Genomic DNA, 16,129 nt, shown 5'->3' on the forward strand with positions numbered 1-16,129 from the left:
GTTCTTTCGCCGTCGCTAATGCTAAAAAGGTGCGAATGCTAGATGCACCTTTTGCGATAGTGCAACTTAACGGGTAAAATACAATACGGCTACGTAACTGGTATGGTAATCTAGCTTACTGCACTAAATGACGCACCTCCTCTGGCTGTTTTCTGACTATGTCCCTGGGTGGCAGTGCTGGCACCAAGGAGGCTATGGCACAGCATCTGCACGTGTTGTTGCAGGGAACAACGTGGCGTCCGGCCGGCCGATGGACGACAAGTCGGGCCAGTGGTTCGGCGCTATGGTGGCGTCGTCGCCGGGGGTGAACAACACAGGAGTCGTGGTGGTGAGTCCTCGCAGCTCGCCCCTCATGCGCTCACCTGCGGACTGACCTCAACAGCCGGCGTGCTTCCAAAAACTTACGTTTATGTGTCATGTAAAAATGGCTGCCGAGAACATGTGCATCAGCAGGCTTGATGCTGTTGATGCAACTTGTTAAGTTCGATTTTCTGTGTAACAGAAACTTGTGAATGTTAAAAAATATGAATTAATGAGCCCTATAGCGGGTTTTTGGAAGGATATCGACGGCGCTGATCACTGTGTGTTGCATGCCCCGGGAAAAATGATGCAAACTGTATGGAAGTAGCGGGTTGATAAGGGCGTCCACAGTGAGCTATATGCAAGGATAAAGGACGCTATTGGTGAAACCCTACGCTGCAGGCCTACTTTGTACATTGCACAACGCTGTGGCGTCTCGATGAACCCGTTTGAGACGATGCAGGATCGGTACACATGTACTCGCTGCGTGCTGACCGTAGTTCAACTAAGTCCCCGAGTTATGATTATGTCCTGTTTGGGTCGTTTCTCTGCCGAGGACCGACCGCGTTTGGGTGTCGGGTTTGGTTTAGATTGACGCATGAAGATGTCACAGAGCATCGACAGATGTCGCGCCTGCACGCCTGACTGCCTTCACGGCTAAACGATAGCACAAGTGTCATCAGAACACCATGACGCAAGCTGACTCGGGTCCCATGGGCCCCCGTGCCACGTGCCAAGGTATGACCACGCAGATAGTACAGCATCTATCAGTCAGGACCGCACTTCCACAAGAGCGGAAATGACGTGGCTGTCCCACCCAAAAACACCCTTGAAGCCACAGTCTTGCCAACGTCATCATACCGTCACCGTGTTTTGTGTTTGCCACAAGTGTGGCTTCCGAGGTGGTCTGGTCACCACGGCACGCCGCTGCACAATGACGGCAGTCAGACAGGCAGACAGACAGTCAGACAGTCAGTCAGTCAGTCAGTCAGTCAGTCAGTCAGTCAGTCAGTCAGTCAGTCAGTCAGTCAGTCAGTCGGTCAATCGGTCAGTCAGTCAGTCAGTCAGTCAGTCAGTCAGTCAGTCAGTCTGTCAGTCAGTCAGTCAGTCAGTCAGTCAGTCTGTCAGTCAGTCAGACAGTCAGACAGTCAGACAGTCAGTCAGACAGTCGATCAGTCAGACAGACTGTCTGTCTGTCTAGACAGACAGTCAGTCAGACAGTCAGACAGTCGATCAGACGGACAGACAGACAGACAGACAGACAGACAGACACAGCCTGTTCCCTCGTTTCGTCTTGAGTCAGGACCAGCCGGTGTCTGACAAGCTATGCTAACCGGAGAGTCGCAGCACACTGCCGATGAGGTTACATGGGTAAGCATCCTGGGAGCATGGGGTTTTAGTGCGGTGTGGAGTGGTGACTGGTTAGGTTTGGTGCGCCGGGCGGTGAGGAGCGGCCCGTATTGAGTCGACGGTTGACTGGAAGCTGGTGCGGTGCATACCAAGCTTTGATCAAACCAGCAGGCTAGATCACTCACCAGTGGAGTGTTTCAATGCAGTCTGAAATATGACCTGTAGAGCGTATGACTCCCCCAAGCTCGATGGCTGCTCCTCCACGGCCATGTTTGTGCCTATAAGTTCGTGGGTGTGAAATCGACGGCGTCATCGGCGTTTGTATATCCTTCTTGTAGGACATGGATGATTCTCAGATATAAGTGTTTGATCGCAACCAATCCATAAAACCCGTCACGGTGCCTCTGCTTGCGCACAGAACTTGCATTCTCGCCGCCTTTTACATAGATAAGACAGTAATATTAACCTTATTTCTCGGAGAAAAGCCAGGAGAATGGAGATATAGTTGGGTTAATATTTCGGCAACATGGCTTTATCGAAACAATAACAGAAGTGCTCTAACTCCTGCTATTGTCTCGTTATAGACATGTTGCCGTAATATCAACCCAACAATATCTCCATTCTCCTGGTTATTCTCCGAGGAATAAAACTAACACTACCATCTTATCTATGTGAATAATGTCCCTCGCTAATTCACTGAACAACTCACGCCGCCCGTTCCTCAAGCCGAAGGTGTTGATATCATTTGTCCAATTACATTATAATAGTGCTGGATTCTAGCGTGTTTGTGAGTGCGGAGTGTGTAGTCACTCGCGTACGTCCATACACACAATCGAACTGGTGATGTTCGCTAGTGATCAATGTCACTCCACACGCGTTAATCCGGCGGACCACCCGCACGTCTGACGCCGGCGTTCATTTATCACAAACTCACTGTATACCCTACATAAGGCGTGGTTAATCTCCCAGTGCTTTGAATGTGACTTCTGGACTGGCCTTGCCTGTGATTTATTTTTCCTCGTCTTGAAACATTATGCAAACGTGAGAGGTTTGTATCACATTACGTGATCCGTGTCTTTGCACGGACTGTAGAGCACTTATGCTCTCTTAACGTTGTGCTACAACTGTGCATAGCCTGTATAGTCTGCGTTACTACAGCTGCTACCAAGACAGCTACTGGCCATCCAAGACAGCTGCTGGCCACCCCGCTAGCAGGCCTGACCCAGACCAAAGCTGCGCATTGGGTGCGTCGGACCGCGCCAGGCTGCCTCACCCGTCCCTCCCACTATGCGCCCCGAAGTTGGCCGACAACAGGCCACTGTCCGGCGGCGGTCGGCGCGGCGACATCTGGCCGTAATGTTACCCGCCGGCCGGCCGGGCGGCACAGCGGCCGGCGCCGCTCCCCGCTGTCGGATGAAAGGCGCCGACCGGCGGACGGCTGGACGCCAGCGCCGGCCGGCGGCGCCCAGTGCGCCACCCGCCGCCTGGTGGCAGACCGGAGCCAGCTGGACGGCGATCCGGACCACTTGTCCACCGGGCGTCCTGTCGGTTCCCATCACCGTCACGGCTCCGGTGCTGTCACCCGACCGCCTCAGACCGCGCCCCTCACATGTGTAGGAGCGCGGTCTATGGCGGCCGCCACTGTGCAGGAGCGCGGTCTGAGCGCGGTCCCGCCACTGTATAGGAGCGCAGTCTGAACGCGGTCCCGCCACTGTGTAGGAGCGCGGTCTATGGCGGCCGCCACTGTACAGGAGCGCGGTCTGAACGCGGTCCCGCCACTGTATAGGAGCGCGGTCTGAACGCGGTCCCGCCACTGTGTAGGAGCGCGGTCTATGGCGGCCGCCACTGTACAGGAGCGCGGTCTGAACGCGGTCCCGCCACTGTACAGGAGCGCGGTCTGAACGCGGTCCCGCCACTGTGTAGGAGCGCGGTCTATGGCGGCCGCCACTGTGCAGGAACGCGGTCTGAGCGCGGTCCCGCCACTGTGTAGGAGCGCGGTCTATGGCGGCCGCCACTGTGCAGGAGCGCGGTCTGAGCGCGGTCCCGCCACTCCTTCGAAAGGAGCGCGTCCGAGCCGGGTCGGGCCGCCTCAAACCGCGCTCCTCACATGTGTAGCTCTCCCTCGACAGGAGCGCAACCGAGCAGGGTCGGGCCGCCTCAGACCGCGCTCCTCACATGTGTAACTAACTCTCCCTCGACAGGAGCGCGACCGAGCAGGGTCGGGCCGCCTCAGACCGCGCTCCCCACGCGTGTAGCTGTCCGTCGACAGAAGCGCCCCCGGTAGGGTCGAGCCGCGCTCCTTACGCGTGTAGCTCTCCCTCGACAGGAGCGCAACCGAGCAGGGTCGGATGACTTGGCGCAGGGCACATCACGTGGATCGGGTACCAACCCTTCCGTCACGTGTGGTCGCCATATAGTCGCAATGTGATTGTTTGCTGTACTGTCGTGCTGTCTTACTCGGGGCTGCTTGTTCGCAGGCGTGCGCTCCCCGCTATCTCTGGTTCTCCAGGAACCAGGAGCGCCGTGAGCCCGTCGGCACGTGCTACGTGGCCAAAGACGGATTCTCCAAGATCGAGGAGTATTCTCCTTGCAGAACAGGTAAATGCGTGATTTTTTCGTCATGACGCTGTGCAGACTCCTATAGAAAAAAGTGAACCAAACGTCGCAATCTTAACATGCCGTCCGACAATCTCGATCAAAATATGTTTGTTTTTGATTGGGTCCAAGCTACGACTAATTAAAGTGATGCGATGAAGGCCATGGGTCTGGGGCGAATCCAGGATTTCGTGAAGGGAGGGGCCACGCTTCATTATGGTACCCCCTGGAACTTGGTGCCCCCCACCCCTCACAAAGAAGTCCCCGGACTTCGGGCACTTCATTTCCAGATTCTTATTTTTTAATCGTCAAAATATCCTTCGCCGAAATGATCCGCCGGCTTCGTCCACGTCATTTCTGGAGGTCAACTTTCTTTTATTTTTATGCCGAGCTTTTGGTTTTGAAGATTTTGGTACCCCTTCGGCCCGAGGGAGGGGGAGGGGGTGTGAATACATGCCCCCGGATTTACCATTTCGTGGCCACGTAACACAAGCTATCACTGGCTTTCAGAATACCGTAGATGCAATTCTTTTCAAAGAAGAGTGTAAAGGGCTCTCGCCACCCATGACTGTCTGAGGACAGAGGAAGACGCACGCCTCGAATCACTTGGGTCATAGAGAAACGGCAATCTTAATTCAAAGTTAAGTCTCAGTTCTCAACAGCCCGATTGATGACGGCCCAGTTCTCAGAGACGAACGACTGAGCTGGCATTCATCACGTGACTAGTGGTGTAGCAGCTCTCGCAAAATTGTGATATGGTTTCATGGCTTCAAATGTGTTGTAGCTTAAATGCGTAGCGCAAGCGATTCACGAAATGTCTATGCACGAGAACATGCACGTTTTAACCGCACGTTTTGCCACCAGACGGCTGGGGCTACCACCGTCAAGGATTCTGCCAAGCTGGGTTCGGATCTGCTATTAACAAGGTAAATGCACAGTGATCTGATCCTCTTTGCTTTTCTGGCAACCACTCGATGACAACTAGATGTGGCAAGAAAGCAAGTAGATCGATGTCGGTCTCCCTTTCCACCGGTATGCAATGCATATCAGATGCCCGTCAGTTTCCTCATAGTTTGATGGTAGGCTGCCAATGGTGGCACTCAGGAGCTTCCTCCACCTAGTTTCGTCTCATCTTTTTTTCCTTTTTTCCGCGGGGGCTTTTGGGACAGCGAACTGTTAAGCTGAGCGTGTCGCGACGGGGAATGCCCTGAACCTAACACCCAAGCTGTGCCTCGCAGCTCTTCGGACAGGTTCGCTTCCCACCCCTGGACAGACGGCACAGGAGAGCGTCTGATGCATCGTCACGGGCCTGGGTAGGCCTTTGATGGCCCGTCGCATGCGGATCTTTCTATGCCATTCGGGCTAGACAAAATGCTCGCTCTGAGACTCTTGCCCAGCGTCACCTGGTAAGGAGTCTAGCACCTATATCCCATCCCGCGGGAACGACGGAGAAGTTGAGGTGCCTGTCAGCCATAACAGTCTGTAACTGACTGACCTGGGCAGGGAGGTGTGGGACTCACTGGACCCTGCAGAGACACCTTCGCTAATCAGCGTATCACGGAAGAAGCGACCAAATTTACCTCAGCAGTGTTGGCCTGTTGACGAATTTATCGTATAAACATGGGGATTGTTAGAGACTAGTTCCCTTAAATTCAGTTTGTTAGGTACAAGACCCATGATTGTTAGCCGCTAACTACCTGTAACTTCCGTCGCACGTCTTAAAAGCGGCGTGTAAATGCGGATTGGACTCGAAGTCAATCAGCCCAAAGGCCTTGAAAAATAAACGTATGATACACATAGAATGATGATTGAATGTTATGAAACTCTCGGCAGGTTATGCTCTTGAAAATCTCGTAAATCCGGGATGAATGATTGGCGCCGCCGTGCCGTGTGTGAGCCAGTTAGGCGCGGTGCCTAACGACACCTATGACTGCGCGCTATGCGGTCATCCGTCAGAGGTGACGCACGCGGACCATCCGTCACCGCCGCCCGCCGCTGACCTGGCGTCGCTCCCAGGTCATGTCACGTGACGCGCATGACAGATGGGATGGCCGGCCGGCGGAACCGGCGACCTGGCTAGCACTAACGGGGTTGGGAGGAATCACCGACACTGCGCATGCTCGTAGCCGGCTGCAATGCGGGCAGTAAGACGCGTCATCTCCTGCCTGCCTATCCTGATACACAGTGCAGCTGATAACGCTCGTTAGATAAGTCCACTTCGCAGAAGTGAATTTTTGACGCTAGCACAGCAACGCATCAATAGGATAGATACGGCTCCGAAACCCTTTGTAGTAATTTAGGAATGCTCTGCTAGTCAAGCACACCCCAGGTTTAGCGTCACGCTCTCTTCCCCATATAATGGTTCGTTCTAATGATGATTTTGTCTAGGACTGTCAGGTATGTAAGTTAACTTGTTATTGGTAGAGGCACAGCAATGGGGTTCGATCACAGAGTCCGGCCACTATAACGGCACGGCAAGTAACAAACAAACCTTTAGCTAAGTAAGGCAGCCAGCCGGCCGCCGACGATACAGTCGGAAACACCGGAATCATGACTCGAACCGTCGTTTTACGGAGACGGCCTGCCGCCGGCCGTACCGCGTCTGCCCCCTCCCCAAACGGGCCGACTGCTTCTGGGGCACGTGTTTCGCGCCTTTGTTCGCCTACTCAGACCATGTGCGTGCGGACGCTAATTTTAGGCTGCCGTGTGTGTGCGGGGATCGGGCACCAAATATTTGTGGCGTCTTGTTCTTGCGTATCTGGCGGATAAACTGTTTACCGCGGGCGGTACGACTGCTGCTGGCGGAAAGGTCGGGTTCTGTGAGATGAGCTGCGTGCGGCCTAACCCCTCCCCCGCTCCGCCGCGTCTCCCCGCATGGGGATGGGATAGCCCGACGGACCAATGGCGCTAAATCAGACGGTGGGTGGCGGCTCAGTGTGGCGGCAAGGATGCCGCCGGTAGTGACATCTCTCGGTGGATGGGGGCATTGCTTGTCTCGAGGATACAGAATTGGTGGTCGTAGATGCTGCCGATAGTTCTTTGAAAGTTGGACACGTAGGTTTAAAGCTTTATTGTCCTGTTAAGTGCAGCCAATACTACTACCACAAATGTGACGCCTAACGCGGCATTGTACCGGCATGATAAGGATCAGACCGCCACTTGGTCCGAAGTTGTCTGCAGGGTCAGTATCAGCCTGGCCCACTATCCAGGACCAGTACCACTCTGACCTACCAGTCCAGGATCAGTATCAGCCTGGCGCACTATCCAGGATCAGTACCACTCTGACCTACCGTCCAGGATCAGTATCAGCCTGGCGCACTATCCAGGACCAGAACCACTCTGACCTACCGTCCAGGATCAGTATCAGCCTGGCGCACTATCCAGGACCAGAACCACTCTGACCTACCGTCCAGGATCAGTATCAGCCTGGTGCACTATCCAGGACCAGAACCACTCTGACCTACCGTCCAGGATCAGTATCAGCCTGGTGCACTATCCAGGACCAGTACCACTCTGACCTACCGTCCAGGATCAGTATCAGCCCGGCGCACTATCCAGGACCAGTACCACTCTGACCTACCGTCCAGGATCAGTATCAGCCTGGCGCACTATCCAGGACCAGTACCACTCTGACCTACCGTCCATGGTCAGTGTGAGCCTGACCTACTGCTCGCCACCCTCCAGGCGCGCCGAGTGATACGTCCCCTGCGGGCGCTGCGAGTCGTTTGTCGCAGCTGATAGCTGTGTTTTCCTTTGGCAGGACGGCGACCGTCTCTTCATTGGCGCTGTCGGCAGCTGGTACTGGCAAGGTAAGATAAACACGGAGGGCTCGTTTGGGTCAGCGTGCAGAATCGGATCGCTCATGCCTGGCGAGTGGTGAGAGGGTCTGCTGCCACAGACGCCAGCCGGTCCTACTGCGCTGCGGACCCAGCGCCACGGGCCAGAGCCAGGCGACGGCGGCGGCGGCGGCGGCGGCGGCAGCGGCGGGCGGCAGCGGCGGCGGCCGGGACCCCTCTAACCATCGCTCGCTGTCAATACTGACTGAGCGACGATGCGGTCGGTCCAGTGGGATCCCGCCGGGTGGACATATTTCCTAAATTTCCGATCACGGCTGCTGTTTATAGCGTGCCATTTACGATATACCGTTCTTCACTACCTTCCATGACAAAACACAATAGCACTGTCTCTGTCAGCACGCCTACACGTGGAGCAAATGTAAATGCGCAGAAGTGGATTTTAAAACGGGGTTGGGCCCCCGTCCCCTCTTTTAAGCATGCAGATTACAACAGGTGCACAACCTCAAAGTAGCCCTATTTAGCACATCTGTGTCACAGATGTAGTCATGGACAGGTCTGCACTAGTATATGTGAGCCTGATGTCTATATTCGTTAGATGAAGTAAGTAAAAAGCGCTTATCCACCCTATAAGAAACGGGATGAAATCAAGCTAGGCAGAAAAAATATGCAGTTCAAGAATATCAGGGAACAGACTATATGCTCGAAGTGTTGGACTTACATATTGTTCACAAACGAATCTATGAATGTAGTTTCAATGAAACAATATTACGCATTTGTTTACCCACTTTGATGCATTTTACCCAATACCCTTTTGCTTTGGTATTCGACCGCTGCAGCTGTGGGGTTCTCACACACTGTCAGAGAAAATGATAAAAGTTCTGTTATAGGTTTAAGTTGTAATATGCACATGACATACGCGGTAATTTGCACCAAATGATGTCTTTCTCATAAAGGAAGAATAGCGAAGTTTTTATCACCTTTTGCATGAAGGTATCTTTCATCTGTAAAAAGTCAGAAAGAAAATGTCTGATATCCACAGCCAATAAACTTCCCTACCTTTCTCCCATATACTCTGCTTAGATTCCTAGATCCTAGCTGATCTCACAAAACAAGAAACACGTTGTATCTAGCTGTGATCATCCTGTACCACTCAGGCCGGAAGGAGCCAGTCTTCATCCACAGACACCAGACGAGGTGGGGGGGGGGGGGGGGGGGGCTGATCGGAGAAATCAGGCCTTCAAAGGGCCGCGGGCTTCAAAGAAGCTTCAGAGAGGCATCACTTCCACATGACGTCACAGTCGGGGAGAGGAAGGATTTCTGAGGAAGGCGCCCGTCGCAAGCCGCCACCATCGCCCCATCCATCGACGCCGACGACGATGCGGTGTCGCCGGCGAGCGTTGTTGTGGTGGCTGGCGGCGGGACCAAGGCCCTGCGGTCCCGCAGCTGCCGGGGCGGCCGTGATGACTTGATCGACGCTCTGTTTGTGTGTGCCCCGGCGCACGTGCTGTGCGAGGGGTGTTTTGGCGCAGGGCAGGGCGTCACAAAGGGTGTCACGTATTCGCGGCGCGCGCGCGCCCACAGAGGTAGGCCTCGACTGTGGCGCGCAGGCGTGAGACGGACGCGCGAACGCGAGCTGCGGGACAGTCAGCGGGTTTATTGGCGCGTGTGTATTGAACTGCCACAGCTCGGTACGGTGAAAAGTAGGACACCCAGGGACGATCATGCTTGGCGATTGAGCTTCATGACGGAATACACCTTTGGCCGACCCATGTCGGGGCATCACTTTGTGTAAATAAACACTACTGGCTGTTGAGGAGTGAGCCGGGCAATGATTAGTTCCAGGGGAGAGGGAGTCAGTGACGATCACCCGCATGGCAGCCGACCACTGTCAGGGCTACACCACCGCCTGGATGATGAGACAGTGAAGACTTGCACGGCCGTCTCGATGTGGTATACAGCAGATATGGCCACTATATCGTGTAATGTATTGCGTATTGATAGTTATATGCGTCATGCGTGACATATTGAACGCCTGTAATTTGAACGTGCCAAACGTGATTTGTATACTTACATATATATATATATATATATATATATATATATATATATATATATATATATGCATATATATAAACGATTAAATACACGAGGAGAGGCATCCTCCAACTAAACCTGGCATCAGGCTGAAGTCGTCGGATCTGAAAATTTAAGTTCGGGAGCCCTAGTCCGACATACACAGCAGTCATCGAGGTGATATTTTTCACATGACTGATGGCGTCACAGGCCGGGCAAAATTCATTTAAATTACAGCACAAATATTGGAGCAGCCGGAGGGCTCAAAAACAGACTGAAACGAAAGAGCATGTTCCGCTGCCAGAATACCTTACCATGATATTAATCAAAATCAGCGGTCAGGGTCAGTTCAGGTCAAGGACATGGTCGGTGGCTTCAGTCGGTACGATCGGTCTTCTCAATTCGCATGGCAGACTTGAATCATTGGTTTGGATTCTAGTAAGTTATAATATTTTGCGTCACATATCCTTTAAGTTCTACTCGTATTATGTGCTCTCACATGAATTCTCTTGGTGACCTCTAATGACCTTGTGCAATGTGACCGACACTGACTGGCAGGCAGTCAGACCAGTCGATAAATTACATCTAGACAGCCGAAGAAAAGAAAGGAAATTGGGATTTGCTACATATGGAGCCAACAATCGTCGCATAAGCTGCTCCTGATAAGCTCGACAATCCGATGACCTGATCAAATGTCAAACAAATTTTACTCAGGAACGTGTCAAACTGATGCCCCGTTAAGTGCTGAAATATGGGAGGCCTACCTAACGCGATTCAGAAGTTCTTCTTGAATCTCGAGGTCAGTGTACCCTGCAGGAGGTTGCTGATTACGTATATGGTTATCGTTTTGCTAAATGCGCTTACAGTATCATGTTCTTTAGAACGCGTGACAGTTGGAATATGCTACAACCGTAGGTTTTCGGATTTACCCTCTTGCATGCCATCATCTCCAAGTCGTGATCGTTACTTATTCTGTGAAACGGCCCGCATGAGTTGAATTATGCATACCTGCTCAGGCGAGGTCGCCGCCTTTCTTGTCGCCTTATTTATGATCATAATTTTTAACTGAAATCAACCAGTAACGTAACGGTGCAATTTATCGTTTGTTGTCTGACGGAACCACTGAGATGAAGTCGTGATATGAACCACACTGAGTAGGTAATGCGGGCATGCATATGAGTTGCATTCACATGCAAGGAGCAAGCATTTCCATACGCGCACAGGCTGTTGACCTTGAAACATTTGCTCCGCACATCCCGACAGTAGGGATGAATCATCTAGACAGATGCGTTGTCGGACAAAAACCAGCCCACTTATTTGTCACCGCTTGTTTGTCCGCCAGCATGGCCAGTCTCCGGCATGCTCCTCGTTTTCTCATTACGCGCCGCGATTTGTATTACTGAACCAGACGGCCGGTGGTATGTTCCTGCTGTACCCTTAAATAACGTACCATAATTTTGATATCTGCAGTGATCTTACTGCTCCCATGAACATAACAATTTCAAGTTTGCACTTGTCATGTGTGTGTGTGTGTGATATAGAAGCTTACTTTTGAAGCCTGCAAATATCTTAATTTTTGGCAGTGGAGTAATGGACTCTATATTTAAAACTGTAACAGGCTAATGATGATTGAAGATAAATTATGGTCATTTAAAACTGTAACTTCCGTCGTGTTTTGTTCCTTCAAGTATGTTGTACCTACGTCTGCTACCCTGCTACTCTGTCAATTTTGGCTTAATGAGCAAATGTAGAGGAATAAAGACGCCCCCACCAACAGGCTGCTTTCTTGGCCGTTGTCGCCGCCCCACTGCCATCGCCGCCGACGCCGCCGCCGCTGGCTACGCCGCGCGCATATATGTGAATACGGACGGCCACATAGAGAGAAATTTTACCGACCAAAATCTGTTCATTTCCGCTCGAATGCACAGAGCATGCAAAGCATCTTAATCCAACAAATGCGGCAGTTTTCAGGAAGCGCTTCACAATCTCGTTGCTAGTGGGTGTTTATTTACCATGGCTGTGTGGCAGCTGTGTTAAACGTTAAGCCATCTGTAAGTAGCACTCTTACGGTGAGCAGTGGGCACAGTGAAAGCCAAGTTTACCGTCTCTTGTTTACATTGCCCTTTCGCGTCGTGGCGACCATGTCAGACGCCACATGACAGCGGTCAAGCTCATCTTCAGTTTGAGAGGGGCTACGGTCCCCAATTTCGGGAATGAAATAGCTAAATCCGTTGTCAGTATTTGTATAGGCATTTTCCGTGCTTAGCCCTGACTTATTTTGCGAAAATATACACCTTCTACCAGAGCCCGCTTAATAGCACAGCTATACCTTAAATTTACAGTGAGCCAAGTTGTCTCTCATATTCATGTAGGCGGCTTGATAACATTCTTGGGAGAGTAGGAGGGTGGCATGTAGCGGAGCCACATTCCTGAAGGAGAAGAATAACGAGTAACGAAACTGCATTCTTAGTTAAACGGTTTGCACCAATGGCTATCACAATGGCTGTTTAAAAACGATAACAATTGAATAGGCATTTGTAACCAAATTCAAGGTATGTTTCTATTAGAACGGAGCCAAAGTGCGCGCTGCCAAATCTGCTTATATAGCTGATTTTCAGTGTTTTTTTTTAAAATTATACGGAACCTGCATTCTTGTTAACCGTCTCCTCACCGCACACGCCATCATTTCGGAATGTTTTGGCTTAGCATGCAGCCTGCGGAAAGCGTACAAAAAACATTATTTGGTATCAACCATAGCTTATACGCCACCGCAGCAGCTAAGTTCATGATATCATGATGCCGTTAGTTAAAGGGAGTCTGCAGGCCTGCCTCGCGAGTTTCCTGTAGCTGCCTCGTTGGATCTTCCGCGACGGACAGAACCCGTACATCTCTCTGGGACTGTCTCAGCGGAGGCCCTCCGCCGCGGCTGCTCCCGTGACGCCGGTGGCGTGCCGTGTGTAAAGGCCGTGCCGAGACGGCGCTGGCGGCGGCGCGGCCTGACCGGGGCTGCCAACTGGGACGGTGTGCCGGCGCCGCTGCCAGCGGCCGGTGGCGCCAGGTGCCCTCCGGCCACTAATGAACCGCTACATGACGCGTCGCCGCCGGGCCAACCGGCGCGTCAAGCCGCCGTCGCACGCGCCAGCCGAGCAAGGTGGCGAGTTTGATCGAGTGTCCCGACAGGAGAGCGGTTAGGAGGACGGGGGTGGGGTATGAGAAGATTGACGCGAAGGGAGTGATTGTTCAGGAGAACGACTGGAAGGGTATGCCCGCGACTAGTCTGGAGACCGACTCGGGGGAGTAACCATACAGGAGATCAGCCTGAGAGAGCGACTGTCCGAGGACCGGACTAGGGGAAGACCTCCACCACAGCCCACCTCTCCACTCTCGGCCGTCCTGCCTGCTGTCCGCTGTCCGGCCAGCCCCTGCGAACAGTCGAGGCATGCCCTCCACCCCAGCCCGCCTCTCCACCCACGGCCGTCCTGCCTGCCGTCCGCTGTCCGGCCAATCCCTCCGGACAGTCGAGGCATGCCTTCCACCCCAGCCCGCCTCTCCACCCACGGCCGTCCTGCCTGCCGTCCGCTGTCCGGCCAGCCCCTCCGGACAGTCGAGGCATGCCCTCCACCCCAGCACGCCTCTCCGCCCACGGCCGTCCTGCCTGCCGTCCGTCGACGGAAGTGGTCGGCTGTTTATGTGATCACGTGGCCGCCGCCACTGATTGAAGTCGGACCCACGTGACCGGGTGACAAACAGGCCGCTCCATCAGCCGTCGCCGTCGTTAGTGAGGAGGCACGCTCATTAGCACCGTCAGCCCCTCCCATGGCCATGCTGCCGACAGCCACCTGGTGGGTGCACAGACAGACCAGCGATGCCAACGTGAGTGCAGCCAGAGGCGGTGTCATGCATTTCGCGTCCCTCTTTTCACCCTCGCGCCGGCGCGCCGTTTTAACACGCTTCTGCGGCGGCGTGCTGATTCTGGCCGCCGCCAGGGGACGTATTGAGTGCTTCCTCCTGGAGGGCTCTTCTGTGAGCTTGCTGCTCAGAGCTTTGGCTTGATGGTGACTGCAAGCCTGCAGCCAGCTTGTGCCTTGTAAGATGACGCCGGTAAACATTTATGGCATGAAGGTGGAGTGGTTTCAACACTTGAATTAGGCTAATGGTCGTGTATTGAGGCCAGAGTTCCTCGGGCATTGTACGGGCCACCCATGCAGTTGATGCAACGTGGAGTGAGCTCTCACGGGTGACAGGTAACTGCAGGCAAAAGGCGTAGCTTTTTAGCAGTAGCATAGGCTCAGCAAAAGGCATAGCTTTTTGATACTGTGTCATGCAGCTCAGCATAAGTAGTCACTCTCAAAGCTTTTTTGAATTCCGTGAAACATGCATCTATTGGTAGTCAAAATATGGCATGGTGTTATTGTATAAGACCGATGGGATGCAAGGAAATGCAATGCTCCCCGACTGCTTCCTTTACGCAACACAATGCTTTTACATACATTTGAATGTCTCCAAAACGGTACCTTAATAGCCATCTGAGTCTTTATGTCCACAAGCGCTGGGTTTTGCCCGGCGATGGCCTCCAATCGCTGCCAGGGCTCGGGGAGATCCCGACGTGCGTCGATCGCCCCCGCGTCGAGGTCGTCGCAGTTTTTCCGTGCGCCAGGGCGCTCGCTGACTATCGGTCTCTGCCGCGTGTCAGACCGACGGCGCGGCTGTCATGACGTGTGACGGACGCCGCAAGGGACGCGTGTGACGGATGACGGCCGCGCGGGGAGGGGAGGCGCCTCCCATGCCGTCGCCAGAGGGCCGGATGCCGCGGCGGCGGACGCGGCGCCGGCGGACCCCGCTCGGACTGCGGCGCCTGGACCATGCGTCGGGCGGCGTCAGGGGAGCCACCGGCCGTCGGGCCCGCGTCGCGCTGGTCGCTGAGTGCACACACAAAAACGGCCCGCCGGCTTTGTCTATTGGAATTCGACGCGGCATGTCGCCGCGTGAAGTCGACTGGAAATATTTGATACAAAGGGTCCGCGAACGCTACCACATCAGAATGCAAGATGCAATCAGCCTTCTTCGCCGCCTTTTTCTAGGCAGGTTTTTCCCGTTCCGTTTCTCCTTCTCTGAGTGTTATTCTATCGTTCAGCAGTGTTTTTGCTGAAACTAAGCATGCATGTTGGTTTTGGGATATTGCAGGTAGATCCCAAGGTTTGTGGTTACGTCGTGACCGCACATCAGACCCAATCAGCTGTAGTTTTTTCCTCGTGTTAGCGCTTTCCCTCCATCATGCTCTTTCGCTGTTGTAAAACACATCCCTTACGTGGTTTTCCAGCAGTGCAATAACATCAACGCCCTGGTTCGTCGAACGCAGCTGTAATGTCACCGATGTAAACAGGAGACTGAATCATCTATCGATCAGGTTACCATTGAAAGCGCGTCATACTCCCTGAGGAGCATTTCGTCACCGGCCGAGCTCGTGGTGTTTAATCTCTGACAGCGTGTGGCGCCGGCTGCTGCGACCTGCGGTGGGTCCGGCGACCACCCGAGCTCGTCGCCCTGGGGCCGGCTGCACGCGCCACTCCCTGGGCTGCCGCGGCGGCCGCCACGTGCCGCGCCAGGAGCCTCAACACGGCCGGCTAATTATAACGCATGCTGGGCTAACTAGATAAGAAATGTATATCGGCACCGTGATCTGCACGCACGACTGAACGCAATGCGGGCCTCTCTCTCTCTCCCTCTCTCTCCCTCTCTCTCTCTCTTTCTCTCTCTCCTCTCTCTCTCTCTCTCTCTCTCTCTCTCTCTCTCTCTCTCTCTCTCTCTCTCTCTCTCCTCTCTCTCTCTCTCTCTCTCTCTCTCTCCTCTCATCTCTCTCTCTCTCTCTCTCTCTCTCTCTCTCCCTTGTCATCTTTCTCTCCTTCTCTCACGCGCTCCCTCCGTCGCTCCCGAGCCCGACCGTGGGCGGCGCGGCACCTTTAGCCTCTGCCTCTCTCATCTTGCCCTGCTCCTTTGTACACACACACACCCTC

General features: G+C 53.6%; 1 protein-coding gene across 1 annotated transcript in view; it reads left to right on the forward strand.

The window, feature by feature from the left end:
- LOC119109117 (integrin alpha-PS2) overlaps positions 1-16,129 on the forward strand; it is a gene marked incomplete in the record, with an annotated part of 102,331 nt that overhangs the window by 19,910 nt on the left and 66,292 nt on the right. The window contains 4 exon segments of the mRNA XM_037232677.1: positions 225-328; positions 4,128-4,248; positions 5,110-5,171; positions 8,006-8,054. Of these exon segments, the coding sequence (XP_037088572.1) occupies positions 225-328; positions 4,128-4,248; positions 5,110-5,171; positions 8,006-8,054 (336 nt within the window).

The sequence above is a fragment of the Pollicipes pollicipes genome, unplaced genomic scaffold (genome assembly GCF_011947565.3).
Source record: "Pollicipes pollicipes isolate AB1234 unplaced genomic scaffold, Ppol_2.1 Scaffold_7231;HRSCAF=8579_pilon_pilon_pilon, whole genome shotgun sequence".
NCBI lineage: Eukaryota > Metazoa > Arthropoda > Thecostraca > Pollicipedomorpha > Pollicipedidae > Pollicipes > Pollicipes pollicipes.